This window comes from Carcharodon carcharias, chromosome 1 (assembly GCF_017639515.1).
Source record: "Carcharodon carcharias isolate sCarCar2 chromosome 1, sCarCar2.pri, whole genome shotgun sequence".
In the NCBI taxonomy this organism is placed as follows: Eukaryota; Metazoa; Chordata; class Chondrichthyes; order Lamniformes; family Lamnidae; genus Carcharodon; species Carcharodon carcharias.
This window is the reverse complement of record NC_054467.1, coordinates 101498746-101514952: the sequence shown is the minus strand read 5'-3', so window position 1 is coordinate 101514952 and position 16207 is coordinate 101498746. Positions and strand designations below refer to the sequence as shown.

The following is a 16207-nucleotide window of genomic DNA, read 5'->3' as shown; positions in this document are numbered from 1 at the left end:
TCTCAGGGTCCTACCATTCATCGTGTATTCCCGTGCCTTGTTTGTCTTGCCCAATTGCATCACCTCACACTTATCCGGATTAAATTCCATTTGCCACTGATCAGCCCTTCTGACCAGCCCGTCTATATCCACCTGTAATCTAAGGCTATCCTCCTTACTATTTACCACACCACCAATTTTCGTGTCATCAGCGAACTTACTGTTCAATCCTCCTACATTCAAGTCTAAATCATCTATATATACCACAAACAGCAAAGGACCCAACACCGATCCCTGTGGAACCCCACTGGACACAGGCATCCAGTCACAAAAACAGCCCTCGACCATCACCCTCTGCTTCCTGCCACTCAGCCAATTCTGGATCCAATTTTCCAAATTGCCTTGGATCCCATGGGCTCTTACCTTCGTTATCAGTCTCCCATGTGGGACCTTATCAAAAACCTTGCTGAAGTCTAAGTGGACTACATCAAATGCATTGCCCTCATTTACACACCTGGTCACCTCTTCAAAAAATTCAATCAAATTGGTCAGACATGACCTTCCCTTAACAAAACCATTCTAATTGTCCTTGATTAATTCCTGCCCCTCCAAATGTAGATTAACTCTGTCCCTCAGAATTGCTTCCAATAGTTTCACCATGACTGAGGTTAGACTGACTGCCCAGTACCCCTGGTTTATCCCTTCCTCCCTTCTTGAATAACAGTACCACATTGCCTGTCCTCCAGTCCCCTGGCACCTCTCCTGTGGCCAGAGAGGTATTGAAAATTATTGCCAGGCCCCTGCTATCTCCTCCCTTGCCTCACTCAACAGCCTGGGATACATTTCATCCGGGCCTGGAGATTTATCTACTTTTAAGCTTGCCGGACCACTTAGAACCTCCTCTCTTTATATGCTAATTTCTTTAATTATATCACAGTCCTTCTGTCCGATTTCCATACACACGTCGTCCCTCTCACTTGTGAACACCGACACAAAGTATTCATTTAGAACCCTACCTACGTCTTCTGGCTCCACACACAAAGTACCACTATGGTCCTTAACGGGCCCTACTCTTTCCCAAGTTATTCTCTTACACTTAATGTACTTGTAAAATAACTTTGGATTTTCCTTTATTTTACCTGCCAATGTTTTTTCATGCCCCTTTTTACTCTCCTAATTTCCTTTTTAAGTCTCCTCCCACCCCCCACCCCCACTCCCACTTATTCTATTCTCCTCTAGGGCTTCTGCCATAAGCCTCCCTTTTTCTCTTTATCCAATCCTGTATACCCCTCGACATCCAGGGTTCCCTAGATTTGTTGGTCCCACTCTTTATCTTTACTGGAATATGTTGGCCCTGTACTCTTCCTATTTCCTTCTTGAATGAGTCCCACTGCACTGACGCAGGTTTACCTAAAAGGAGCTGCTCCCAGCCCACTCTGGCCAAATCATATCTGATCTTATTAAAATTGGCCTTCCCCCTAATTTAGAACTCTGATTTCTGACCCATCCTTGTCCTTTTCCATAACAACCTTGAATCTGTGATCACTATCTGCAAAATGCTCCCCCACTTACACCTCTACCACTTGCCAGGCTTCATTCCCTAAAATTAAGTCCAGGACCGCCCCCTCTTTTGTAGGACCTTCTACCTACTGGCTTAAAAAGCTCACCTGGAGGCATATTAAGAATTCCGCTCCCTCTAAATATATCACACTATGACTAACCCAGTTAATGTTGGAGAAGTTGAAATCCCCCACTGTTACTAGCCTATTATTTTTACACTTCCCTAAAATTTGCCTATCTATCTGCTCTTCTATTTCTCTCTGACTGTTTGTTTGGGGGCCTATTGTACACTCCCAGCAATGTGATTGATCCTTTTTTGTTCTTAAGTTCTACCCATATGGCTTCATTTGAGGAGCCTTCTCAGATGTCATCCCTCCTTACTGCTATAATTGATTCCTTGATCAATATTGTGATACCCCCTCCTCTTTTACCTCCTTCCCTGTCTCGCCTGAAGACCCTATATCCTGGAATATAGAGCTGCTAATCCTGACCCCCTCTCAACCATGTCTCTGTGACAGCAATGACATCATATTCCATTTGTTAATTTGTGTCCTCAACTCATCTGTCTTATTCGTCACACTCCTTGCATTAAAATAAATGCCATCTAACCTTGCCAAACTCCCTTGTGCCTTAACTGGCCTATAATTTCGATGCCTTCCAGACTCACTTGCTCTCTCTTCTAATTTTGACTGCATCTCCCCCTGCTGAACCTCCTCTCAGGATCCCATTCCCCTACCAAGTTAGTTTAAACCCTCCCCAACAGCACTAGCAAACCTCCCCACAAGGATGTTGGTCCCATTCCGGTTCAGGTGCAACCTATCCACCTTGTACTGGTCCCACCACCCCCAGAAACGGTCCCAATGTCCCAAAAATCTAAAGCCCCCCCCTCCTGCACTGTCTCTCCAGCCACGGAGTCATCTGGATTAACCACCTATTTCTATACCCACTAGCACGTGGCACCGGAAACTGCCCTACCATGTCTCTAGTTGGTTAAAAAAAACCTTACTTTAAGTTAAATACAATTTTAAAAATGTTAAATTATTTATATACTTTAAATAAAAACTAGAACCCTTACCTTTCCTTAGGTTAATCTATTTTGAACTGGAGAAAAAACACTTACCTACTGCTCACTAATCAGCTCTCACCGTTGTGCTGATATCACTGTTTGAAGCTTCCCCGCACTCGCGCTGGTTCTGATCTCTCCACCGCTGTCTTGTGATGCCATTCTTGTTATTTTCAACAAGAACTGACTGCAGGACACTCTTCCCAGATGGCTTCACCGTGATGCTGATTGCATAACCTTCCCAGCAATATCCCAGACTCCTCTCTTACTATCACTGGTTGCGTCCTGACCCAGTGCTGGCAATGGTTTATGGGAGGGACTGACTCTGGGAGACTTCAACATTACCTTTGGTGTCTTAGAGCATCAGCTCAAACATGGGCAAAGAAACCTCCTGTAGATTACCATCTATTGCCCTTTCTCACCTGATAAATTAGTATTCCTCCATGTTGAACATCACTTGAAAGAAGCACTGTGGGTAGCAAAGGCACAGAATATATTCTGGATGGGGACTTCAATGTCACCAAGAATCACTCAGCAGCACTACTATTGGCCAAGCTGGCTGAGTCCTGAAGGACATATCTGCCAGACTGGGTCTCCATAAGATGTGGAGGGAACCAACAAGATGGAAAAACCTACTTGATCTCATCCACCTGTCACAGACACATCTGTCCATGACACTAGTGCTTGGAGTAACCACTGCCGAGTCTTTGTGGAGACAAAGCCTCACCTTCACATTGAGGACACCCTTCATTATGTTGTGTGGCACAACCATCGTACTAAATGAGGTAGATTCAGAACAGATCTAGCAGCTCAAAACTGAGTAACCATGAGGCACTGGCTATCAACAAAAGCAGAATTTGTGTTCAACCATGATCTGTAACCACATAGCCAGGCATAACTTTCACTCTACCATTCCATCAACCATCTTCAGCTGCTTCATCAATGACTTTCTATCCATCATTAGGTCAGACAAGGAGGTGTTTGCTGATAATTGCACAGTGTTCAGAACCATTCGCGGCATCTCCTCAGTTACTAAAGCAGAGAATGGAACACTACTCCATTTTTACCTGCATGCAGCAAAATCTGGATAACATTCAACAAGAGAGAATATAACCATATACCTAAGTATAAATCCAACCTTGTAAGAGTCAATTAGTAAGTTTCCACGATTGAAAATTGCCCATAATTTGGCTCTGGGTTCTTATTCTTTAATTCACCGACCACAACTATAGCACTGTAGCAAAAGAATGTCACAGGTTACTGTGACTCTCCTGAGGTGTTAACTGTGTACTGTGAAGGATGCTTTACTCTGGATCTAGCTCCTAAGTACTTGAATAATACTGAATAAGCCAAAAATAGAGTAGTGCTCCATTTCTTTGTTCATTTTGTTGAAAGCAGAAGTTTCCATGAAGGTTAGATTTATACTTAGGCTCCATAAATGAAACAAAATACAGTTTTACTATGCCTGCTGCCCTGTCATATCTATGACCGCCTCCTTCAATATCATTTAAGCAGCAAGCTTTTTTTCTTTTTCTTTTAATGTGTTTATGAAATGTGGGCATCATTGCCAAGGGCAGGATTTGTTGCCCATCCCTAATTTCCCTTGAGAAAGTGATGGGGAGCTGCCTTCTTGAACCGCTGCAGTCCATGTGGACTGAAGGTCTGTGTCAGTATACACACAAACACATTGTATGAAACAGTCAGTCTGAGGGATGAAACGCTCATTTTTGTAACTCCAATTTCCCCAAAGATTGAGCCTATCCATCCTTTTGTTCCTTTTTGTTTAATTCATTCATGGGATGTGGGTTTCGCTGGCTGGGCCGCCATTTATCGCCCATGCCTAGTTGTCCTTGAGAAGGTGGTGGTGAGCTGCCTTCTTGAACCACTGCACTCCATGTGCTGTAGGTACACCCACAGTGCATTAGGAAGGGAGTTCCAGGATTTTCACCCAGCGACAGTGAAGGAACAACAATATATTTCCAAGTCAGGATGGTGAGTGACTTGGAGGGGAACTTCCAGATGGTGGCGTTCCCATCTATCTGCTGCCTTTGTCCTTCTAGGTGATAGTGATTATGGATTTGGAAGGTGCTGTCTAAGGAACCTTGGAGAATTCCTGCAGTGCATCTTGTAGATGGTACACACTGCTGCTACTGTGCGTCAGTGCTGGAGGGAGTGAATGTTGGTGGACGTGGTGCCAATCAAGCAGACGGATTTGTCCTGGATGATGTCCAGCTTCTTTGGTGTTCTAGGAGTTGCACTCATCCAGGCAAGTGGAGAGTATTCCATCACACTCCTGTCTTGTGCCTTGTAAATGTGGTCAGGCTTTGGGGAGTCAGGAGGCGAGTTACTCATCGCACGATTCCTAGCCTCTGACCTGCTCTTATAGCCACAGTGTTTATATGGCTAGTCCAGTTCAGTTTCTGGTCAATGGTAACCCCCAGGATGTCGATAGTGGGGGATTCAGTGACGGTAATGCCATTGAACATCAAGGGTCAACAGTTGGATTCTCTCTTGTTGGAGATGTTCGTTGCCTGACACTTGTGTGGCGTGAATGCTCCTTGCCACTTGTCAGACCAAGTCTGGATATTGTCCAGGTCTTGCTGCATTTGGACATGGACTGCTTCAATATCTGAGGAGTCGCGAATGGTTCTGAACATTGTGCAATCATCAGGGAACATCCCCACTTCTGACCTTATGATGGAAGAAAGGTCATTGATGAAGCAGCTGAAGATGGCTGGGCCTAAGAAACCTCCCTGAGGAACTCCTGCAGTGATGCCCTGGAGCTGAGATGACTGACCTCCAACAACCACAACCATCTTCCTTTGTGCTAGGTATGACTCCAACCAGTGGAGAGTTTTCCCCCGATTCACATAGACTCCAGTTTTGCTAGGGCTCCTTGGTGCCACACTCGGTCAAATGCTGCCTTGATGTTGAGGGCAGTCACTCTCGTCTCACCTCGGGAGTTCAGCCCTTTTGTCCATGTTTGAACCAAGGAGGTCAGTAGCTGATTGGCACTGGCGGAACCCAAACTGGGCATCAGTGAGCAGGTCATTGCTAAGCAAGTGTCACTTGATAGCACTGTTGATGACTCCTTCCATTACTTTACTAATTATGGAGAGTAGACTGATGGGATGGTAATTGGCCGGGTTGGATTTGTCCTGCTTTTTGTGAACAAGACATACCTGGGCAGTTTTCCACATAGCCGGGTAGATGCCAGAGTTGTAGCTGAACTGGAACAGCTTGGCTAGGGGCGCGCCAAGCTCTGGAGCACAAGTCTTCAGTACTGTTGCCAGAATGTTGTCAGGGCCCATAGACTTTGCAATATCCAGTGCCTTCGACCGTTTCTTGATATCATGTGGAGTGAATCGAATTGGCTGAAGACTGGCATTTGTGATGCTGGGGACTTCCAGAGGAGGCCGAGATGGATCATCCACTCGGCACTTCTGGCTGAAGATTGTTGCGAATGCTTCATCCCCATCTTTTGCACTGATGAGCTGGATTCCTCCATCATTGAGGATGTGGATATTTGTGGAGCCTCTTCCTCCAGTGAGTTGTTTAATTGTCCACCACCATTCACGACTGGATGTGGCAGGACTGCATGGCTTAGTTCTGATACGTTGGTTGTGAGATCGCTTAGCTCTGTCTATCACTTGCTGCTTATACTGTTTGGCACACAAGTAGTCCTGTTTTATAGCTTCACCAGGTTGACACCTCATTTTTAGGTATGCCTGGCACTGCTCCTGACATGCCCTCCTGCACTCTTCATTGAACCAGGATTGATCCCCTGGCTTGATGGAAATGGCAGAGTGGGGGATATACCAAACCATGAGGTTACAAATTGGTTTCGCGTACAATTCTGCTGCTGCTGTTGGCCCACAGCGCCTCATGGATGCCCAGTCTTGAGCTGTTAGATCTGTTTGAAATCTATCCAGTTTAGCGTGGTGGTAGTGCCACACAACACAACACAATGGGGGGTGTCCTCAATGTGAAGGCGGGACTTCGTCTCCACAATAACTGTGACTGTGCGGTGGTCACTCCCACCAATACTTGCATCTGCGGCAGACAGCTTGGTGAGGATGAGGTCAAGTATGTTTTTCCCTCTTGGTTCCCTCACCACCTGCCGCAGACCCAGTCTAGCAGCTATGTCACTATGGACTTGGCTAGCTCGGTCAGTAGTGGTGCTACCCAGCCACTCTTGGTGATGGACATTGAAGTCCCCCACCCAGAGAACATTCTGCACCATTGCCACCTTCAGTGCTTCCTGCAAGTGGTGTTCAACATGGAGGAACACTGATTACTCGCTGTGAAAGAGCGGTACGTGGTAATTAGCTGGAGATTTCCTTGCCCATGTTTGACCTGATGCCATGAGACTTCATGGAATCCAGAGTCGATGTTGAGGATTCCCAGGGTAGCTCCCTCCTGACTGTATATCATTGTGCTGCCACCTCTGCTGGGTCTGTCCTGCTGGTAGGACAAGATATACCCAGGGATGGTGATGGTGGAGTCTGAGACATTATCTGTAAGATATGATTCCACGAGGATGACTATGTCAGGCTGTTGCTTGACTAGCCTGTGAGACAGTTCCCCCAATTTTTACACTAGCCCCCAGATGTTAGAAAGGTGGACTTTGCAGGTTCGACAGAGCTTCCTCTGACCACCTTATTCTTGAAGTTTTTGTTCTTAGTGTAAGCAATATCCTCTTAGGCAGCAAAAACAAAAATAGCTGAAAAAACTCAGCATGTCTGACAACATCTGCAGAAAGGAAGACAGTTAATGTTTCGAGTCCATATGACTCTTCATCAGAACTAAAGAAAAAATAGAAATGAGGTGAAATTAAAGCTGTTTGAGGGGGGTGGGACAGGTGGAGCTGGATAGAGGGCCAGTGATAGGTGGAGGCAAAGAAGAAATTGCCAGAGAAGTCATTGACAAAAGGACAAAGGGGTGTTGACAGTGGTGATATTAGCTAAAGGATGTGCTAATGGTAGAATTAAGAGTAGAAAGCAGGACAAGCAAGTGACAGATGTTTCAGATTTCCAGCATCCGCAGTATTTTGCTTTTATCTTCTTAGGCAGGGTGTTCTTTTTTATGAAATGCATTGATTCACTGTGTAGTATAACTGACCGTAAAATAATTGTTCAATTCCAAATGGAAGCACCCGTTTCTATGCACCTGTATGAACATTTCCAGGGGCTAAGTAATGCACTTATGTTCAGTTAAGGGTAGAGATTGGAGAAACTGGAATTGTTATTCTTAGAGCAGAGACGATTATGGGAGATTTTATAGAGGCATTTAAAATAATGAAAATTTTGATGGAGCAGATGGGGAGAAACCATTTCCTCTGGCAAATAGGTCAGTAACCAGAGATTTAAAATACTTGACAAAAGCACTATAGGGTAAGTTTTTTTCACACAGATGGTTACTAGGAACTGGAACACAGTACCTGAAAGAGTGATGGAAGCAAATTCTATCGGAACTTTCAAAAAGCAATTGGACATGTCCCTGAAGAGGACTAATGCACAGGATTATGGAGTAAAAGATGTGGCGTGGGGATAAATTGGCCAGCTCTTTCACAGAGCCAGCATAGCTACAATGGGCCAAATGGCAGCATCCTGTGCTTTAGATTTCTATCATTTTAAACCTTAGGTTTCACTATAACTGAAAGTAATAACACTACTGTTTAAGTGAACTGGGGCATTTAAAATAGCTTAACTGCAACAGTTTGCTGTAAAAACCCATCTGGTTCACTGATGCCCTTTAGAGAAGGAAATCTGCTGTCCTTACCTGGTCTAGCCTATATGTGACTCCAGACCCAAAATGGTTGACTCTTTTAAAAAAAAAATTAGGGATGGGAAATAAATGCTGGCCTAGCCAGTGATGCCCTGCATGCCATGAACGAATAATAAAAAAAGATTTACATCGTCATAAATACTGCTTATACTCTGACCTACAAATAACAGGTTATATTTTCTATTGTGAGTCCATGAATGCAAGTGATATTCTTTTTGGTTTCAGGATACAGATGGGAGCGACAGTTGGTGTTTCGAAGCAAGTTAACTATGCATACTGCGTTTGATCGAAAAGACAATTGTCACCCTGCAGAAATCACTGCATTAGGCATTTCAAAGTGAGTATTGTTAGTAAATCAAATCCATTTAAAGCAAGTTCTATTTAAATTCTGAATTTGGTCCACCATTCCAGACCTTATAATGAGAAGTCTTCCTTCCATATGACCCCAGTCAGCCAAAGCCAAAATTATAGGCTAGACCTTTAATCTGGAACTGTAGATCTTTCCTCAACCTCTGCCAACAGTGTCTCTTGGTGGATGGTGAACTTGTAGTGTGGCAAGGTCAGCCTGAAGAAACCCTTTTCATAGGGCTATAAAGGACAGCTCTCATACCATATAGTATTGTACATAGACTGACTGTTTATTTATTTTCATTTTTATTTTAAGATTTCCAGCATTTACATTTTTATTTTCTGTGAGCAGTATCTCTGTTTTCCCCTTCAGTAGAAGGCTTTTTATTGTAGCAAGACCTGTCCATTGGCAGATTCTTTATTTGCAGTTTGTTCCGTTAATTTCTGGGTTTCTTTTGGAAGATGGGACTCATGCAAAGCTCCCTCATGGTTCAGACAATATTAAGCAGGGAGGCTGCTCATCTACTACATGGCTGTCTTTATTTAGGTACAAATCCAATTGATGATGAAGTGATTTCTTCTCAATGGTCAGGCGAGCAAGATTTTAGCTATTTTGAACGCTTGAGCGGATAAGATATGAACTGTAATCCCTGGGTTTCTGATGGTCCACTTAGATTCATAGAATGGTTGCAGCACAGGAGGCCATTTGGCCCATTATCTTTGTGCTGGCTTTCTGCAAGACCAAATCAGCTAGTCCCGCTTTCTAGACCTTTGTGCTGCAAATCCATATCCAATTCCCTTTTGAAAGCCACAGTTAAACCTGCCTTCACCATAGTGTCAGGCAGTGCATTTCAAATCCTAACCACTCGTTTCGTAAAAAGATTTTCCTCATGTCGCTGCTGGTTCTTCAGTCATTCATCTTAAATCGGTGTCCTCTGCTTCTCGACCCCTTGGCCAATTGTAACAGTTTCTCTCTATCCACTCTGTCTAGACCCCTCATGATTTTGAACACTTCTATCAAATCTTCTCTCAGCCTTTTCTTCTATAAAGAGAACAGCCCCAGTTGCTCCAATACATCCACACAGCTGAAATCCCTCATCCCTGGAACTATTGTCGTAGTTTTTTTCTCTAAAGCCTTGATATCATAAAGTGTAGTGCCAAGAATTGGACACAATACCCCAGTTGAGGCCCAGCCAGCCTTTTATAAAGAATCAATGTAACTTCCTTGCTTTTGTACTCTGTCTTTATATATAAAACTCTGCATTTTGTATGCCTTTATGCTTTTTCAACCTGCCTTGCCACTTTCAACAACTTGTGCACATATGGTCCCAGGTCTCTGTTCCCACACCGTCTTTAAAATTGCACCTTTATTTCATATTGCCTCTTTTCATTCTTCCTACCAAAATATGTCACTTCACAGCATTAGGTTTAATCTGCCCATTCAACCAGCCTGTCTATAGCCTCCTGAAGTCATTCACTATTGACCTCACAGTTCACAATTCTTACAAGTTTTGTGTCCCCTTTCAAGTTGTGTCCTGTATACCCAAATCTAGGTCATTAATATATATATATCCTGAAGGAGTGTGTGAATTGGAGAAACAATGTCATGGTCTTGATTCTCTAACTGGATTACTGGAGGAACAAGATGACAGAATTCACCCTGTAATATACTTAGCCCTTCAGAGGATCGGGAATTTGATGAGCTTGAATTCAAAGGCTATCAGAGCTTCATCCAGATAACCTAGCTGCAGTCCTTATGCTACTGATACACTTAGCTTCCCTTAGAAATGCAATTGTTTGAAGCTAGTTTTCAAAACTATTTTCACTATGTAAACTCGCATAAAAATATAATACAGAAATCATACATCTTGACACAGTGGACACACAAGGATTTGTATGGATTGGTTTGCATGTTCATAATCATCCTGATAACTGAAGTTTTTATCTTAAATATTTCTGTCTTCTGATATTTTTTCATCTCCTGAAAGCACTCTAGGGTAAAGTTATGGAGACCCTCCATTACCTTTGCCAGGTGATCATTCATTAGGTTCATATGTTATCAGTGGGGAAAGAATGCAGAACGCTGCATTCATTGTATCCAAGCCCAAAATCCATGCTTCTTTCTGTAGGATTACTGGATCATGATCATGACAGGGAGCCCTGATTGCTGGATTTCCCTCTCTGAGGCCACTCATGGCTAATGTTTATTTTTTTGCACTCAAGATATAGTCAGTGTGACATCTACTGCACATTTCTTTTCTTCAGAAGATGATGCTAGGCATTCTGCAGTGATTGTTTTTCCAACTGGCCACTTCAGAGACAGCCACATATTGTGGGGTTGGAGTTACTTGTAGTCCAGACCGCAAACAGGTGCGGCTTTGTTCCCAGTTAGGTTTTTACAATAACCCAGCAGCTTTCGGGCTTCCCCCAGAGCAGCCTGCAAAGCACCAGATTTATTAAAGGTGACTTCACAATTCAGTTTTGAACTAACAATCTCAGCTTGCAAATCCAGAACCACCATGTTACTGTACCTGTATTACCAACTTATTGCCATCAGGGCTGAGATTAGCTAAATATCTGAAGTTTAAAAGTAACTTCCTTCCATTAGATATTGGATTCCATTTGAACATTTGAAGTACTGATTTTATTTTGGTGGTAAAATCTATTCTGAGTACACAGAAACCCAATCCCTGTTTGCAGCTATAGGTAATTCATTTTGGTCATTCCTTCTATTGCTGATAGGTTAACTTGTCCTGTGTTTTTTTTACTTCATGGAGTTTGATGAATTATCCATAATACACCTGGCTATCACTCTAATGATATGATCAAGTGAAATTTTACTCTTCCATCTACTGATTGGGCAAAAGAACACAGCTTCATTATCAACCAGAGACAGATTTTAAGCCACATGGCCCATAATCTCTCAAAAGTGGCCATATAGACTTAGAGAACTAAAGTCAAGGGGAGAAATTAAAAAGAAAGAAATAATACGTAGAAGAAAAAATAAGGAAAAAGTGATTTTAAAACAATTTGCATTTACTTAGTGTGAATATTTTTGTATAATAGTTGTGCTCAGTAGTATTATTCTTAATTGTCTCTTGAGCCTTACAGTAGCAGTTAAGACAAGGAGCAGTGGTAAAAAGATCAGATAAAGAATTCCCTCCTAAATCTCACTTTATACATGTAGCTTTCAGTTCATTTTCATGTTATTTACAATTACAATCTACTGTTGAATGAAAAGCTTTATTGAATAGGTTAAAATGGCCATTGAAATTATGCCTAATTGAAAATGTTTCAGATTTTCAAAACACTTTTTATAATTTAGCATGTTAATTGGACCAATAACTCGATTAATGCAGTCATTTTGGTCACCCCATTTTGTTTCTTTTCCTGCAGGGATCACAGTAAAGTTCTGATAGGTGATGCACGAGGGCGGGTGTTTAGCTGGTCAGTGAGTGACCAGCCAGGGAGGGCAGTTGCTGACCACTGGATTAAAGATGATGGAGGCGACTGTTGTTTAGGATGTTCAGTGCGCTTCTCCCTGACTGAGAGACGGCATCACTGCAGAAACTGTGGGCAGCTCTTCTGTCAAAAGTAAGAGATAATAAGTTTTGCATAAATTTAGGATGTTCTATTTGATGTCTGTTCCATCATGAGCCATTTACTGTCTTTAAATCTGATGAAGTACAGTTACAGCTGAGCTTTAATATGTTACATTATCAGCACCAACACCTCGACATTAAGTCTAGATTTAGATTGCTGTGTGGTAATTGAGTAATAAAATACTAAAGGTTTCTGATGATTCTGTGGGATAACAATATAAAGCGCAAATTTTGTCAGCTTTTCCACCATTGGACATCCAAATGTAGGAGTACCTGTAGAAACTTGATGCAAAAATTGGTGCAGGTCAGAGTGTCTTATCAGATCCTGGGGGCAGCCCAGTGACTGAAGACAACCTGTTAGGATGCATCTTAAAGGTAATTTCCCCCTTCCCTACTCCCCAAGACAGTAGACTTGTACTGGTATTTACATCTAGTTGTGTTCACCACAATAAATTGGTTACACATATCAGATAATCTGATTTCCTTCTAAATTTTTAACATTACTGCTCTTATTTAAACCCAAACACATAAGGTGGAATGTTATGGCCCCCTATGGATAGGTTTGCTGGAGTGGGGTGGTACCTTTAAAATTCTGTCGCTATCTTTCTCATCACTACCCACCTGCCCCTGACCTGTCTGTGCTTTAGCAGGTGGTGGGTGAGGTAGGGGGCAGCCTGTCTGCCCTCACACCAATTGAGGCCTTTAATTGGCCAATTAATGTACTCTGCCACAATTTTTTGGCTGCGGGAGGAGGTTGGCAACAGGTGGAAATCCTACTTGGACCTCAGGTGGGGAAATTGGGGGGTGGGGGTGGCAGAGTGCTTCATACGCAAGGCCCCCCCTTTCCGATCATAGGCCTCCTCAATGTCTGCCTACCCGTTTTGCCAGGGGCCTGCTCCCCTGAACTCCTACAACTTACCTGTCATTCAGCTCCTGGTTTTTCTTCTTTTAGGACTGAGTGCAGTCGCAGCAGTGACCACCTCTCCCTGTGCTGGTGGCGCTGCCGAGACCAGAGAGCTGTCAACCAATCAGTTGGCCAGCAACTCTCGGAGGGGGATCTTGCTTCCCAGAGGGGGATGGGAGGCCTGTCTCAAATAATTTAACATTCCTCAGAGGAACCGCACCACCTGTAAAATCCTGTCTGTAATGTTTTGCTTGTGTAGATTGTAATTCCAAGTTTGAGAAAGCTGTTGAGTTTGGTGGGGTTATTCAAAGCATGTCATTTGTAGAAGTGCCTAGCATTCGAGGCGATTCAAGTTAGCTTGCAGTTACCTTGTGCGTCATCATGCAAGATTAGAAGCTAGCTGTATGGAACATCTTTACCAGTTGAGCACTGTTATCTTGATGAATGTGTTCTGAATTTCTAGACTGGTTTTAATAACTCTAATCCAGAGAATTCTGCTTCCAACTTTCATCACACTTCTTTGAGATATTTTAATATATACGGAAGTTGAATAAAATGAGCGGACTATAAGTTTATTTCTCCTAGGTATGGTTTTCTAGCACTAGCACTGCAAGGTGGTGAATTGCTTCCTCCTGTACCAACATTTCTATGGTTCTTCATTCGACCATCATGTATAAAATTCCCTCCTTCCTGCTTCTGTGTTCTCTTCTAACTAAACAAAACCTGTTGTTTCCTGATAAACTTCTTGCCTGGAATGTTACATTCTCACATTATTTGATCCTACTTTCTCTTCCTGGGGAAAACTTAAAATGTAATTCAAGACAAGGCCTTTTATAAAAAGGGAATTAGAAAGACCACCTGAGATTGTTGCATTTAAGAGCAAAACTGTTAAAGATCCTTAACTGTTCTTCTGTTGCATGAAGGGGTGTTCATTTAATGTATGTGAGTTGAACTGTGTTCAAAATATATGAAAAACTACTTTTCAGTGGTAATCTAATATTGGTTACAGTCAATAAAAGAGATCATTGACAGGTAACTCTTTGTCTTTTGTCAAGAATGCAAGGATTGATTTTCAGGCCCTCATTTTGTTAAGTAATCCAATGCCAACTCAGATCCATCTTTTGCTCTGCATACCCTAAAGATGATCTTTGAATGTTTGTAACACTAATTTTTGGACAATTTTTTTTTAAGAACTGGTTGCATTAGCTACAGATTCTACTTTATTTTATATTACAGGTGTAGTCGATTTCAGTCTGAGATCAGGCGCTTGAAAATCTCCTCACCAGTCCGTGTCTGTCAGAATTGTTATTACAACCTGCAGCAGGAGAAGGGAGCTGAGGAGTACTCCAGGAACTAGCAAGTCATTGATTTATCAGTGACCAGACAAGCAGAATCATTGTTACTCCCAGCTATTTCAAATGATTTTATGCAAAAAGAAGTCTTGTGGGGAGAAAAAAAGAGTTTACATAAATTTCTTTGTACTGTGTTGAAGCACTGTAATATACTGAATAGAAAGGGATCACTTGCCTTGCAGTTATGTGCTCATCTCTCTATCTAACTCATAGATGGTTTGAATGTTCTGCAATATGCTGAGAGTATGATTTTGGTAGTTCTGGACTTAAACCATCCTTCAAACATCTTGATAATGTCGCCCATATTCATGGAACTAGTGGCTTGTAAGATTTTAGATGTAAATCTGCCACCTTCGCAAGAATCCTATTTGTTTATAGTGTAAATAGTTGTAATGGCCTTTTTAACGAGAGGAACTTCTGAAATGCCTGTTACAAGATGTCCTACTATAACCACTAATTGTGTGATTTAAGAAATCAATAGTTGTGTCCAGCATCACTCAGTAACTATTTTAGGAGTTAATGAAAATGTGCAAACGCTAATCATTATAAATTGCATTCATACCTTGCATTGTGTATTTTTCCATTTTAGTTATTGTTAGATTGAAACAATAATGGATTTGTGAGTTTATTTGTTTACTCCATTACATAAGCTCACAGTATTGAGGAAAAAGGGGCATGCAGCAGTTTCAAACCAGTCATTCTGCCCATCTGTTTTCAGAATAACAGCTTCCTTGATGTTCATGCTTTCTTGAAAATACTAAAATTTATCTGGGGATATTCACCTGCTATAACATTAGTAAATGTGTTCTAACAAACACTTATTCAACCCTATTCTTTTTAGGAGCAATAGGACACTTGCAATGCTTGAAATGCAAGTGGTACTTTCACCATTGCACTACTACGATGCAAGACTTTGTTTTCGCATGTGTGCTTTGAGGTGTGTGTGGGGTGGGGTAGGGCTGGGAGAAGAGGGGTGGGTGGGGAAGCAAGAAAATAAACCTGGTGACTTCCTTACCATTAAATTCTGTTCCACCAAGCTCAGTACACTGCAAACAGGGTAAAGTGAAATCTGAAATAAATTAAAAGTCATACTATTCTAATTTGAGTAGATGCATTTCTACCTTATTCAAGCTGTTTACAAAATGTTGATGTATTCTAGACCAGCAAGTATAAAAGCAGTATTTTCTCTGTACACCAATATATGGCGCATTAGTTCATAATACAGTCAAGCAGCATCATTTAAAACCATATGTTATTTAAGAATATATCCAGTGTCATATGGTGGTAAAGCAAGGAGACATGTTAGGCTGCAGTCATTGAATGAACCCTGCGATAGAATCTTCACTGCAGAGTGTAAAACACGCCATTTTAAATTCCTAGATCTTTCTCAACTTATTAAAATTACAGCACAATGTGTCACAGCAATTCAGTGATCTTGTTTGTCCAGCTGACCTTTAATAGCCATGCAGTGAATTTATTTCAGAAAATGGTTTCTACATGTTTTGTTGATCAAATTGCTAATAAATGTTGTACCAGTCAGTTCAGTGTTTATGGACTCTGACAGCTGGCATGATGCTCCAGGTAGTAATTTCTTGAAAAAAACATGACATAC

The 16207-nt window shown here is 42.1% G+C and overlaps 1 protein-coding gene across 3 annotated transcripts in view; it reads left to right on the top strand.

Annotated features, from left to right (window-relative positions):
• Positions 1–15539, top strand: part of wdfy3 (WD repeat and FYVE domain containing 3) — a 407868-nt gene extending 392329 nt beyond the window's left edge. For all 3 annotated transcript variants that reach the window (XM_041187506.1, XM_041187499.1, XM_041187492.1), the window contains 3 exons: positions 8615–8726; positions 12134–12331; positions 14480–15539. In XM_041187506.1, coding sequence (XP_041043440.1) covers positions 8615–8726; positions 12134–12331; positions 14480–14600 — 431 coding nt within the window. In that variant the 3' untranslated portion in view covers positions 14601–15539. The remainder of the gene's footprint in view (positions 1–8614; positions 8727–12133; positions 12332–14479) is intronic.
• Positions 15540–16207: the final 668 nt, after the last annotated feature.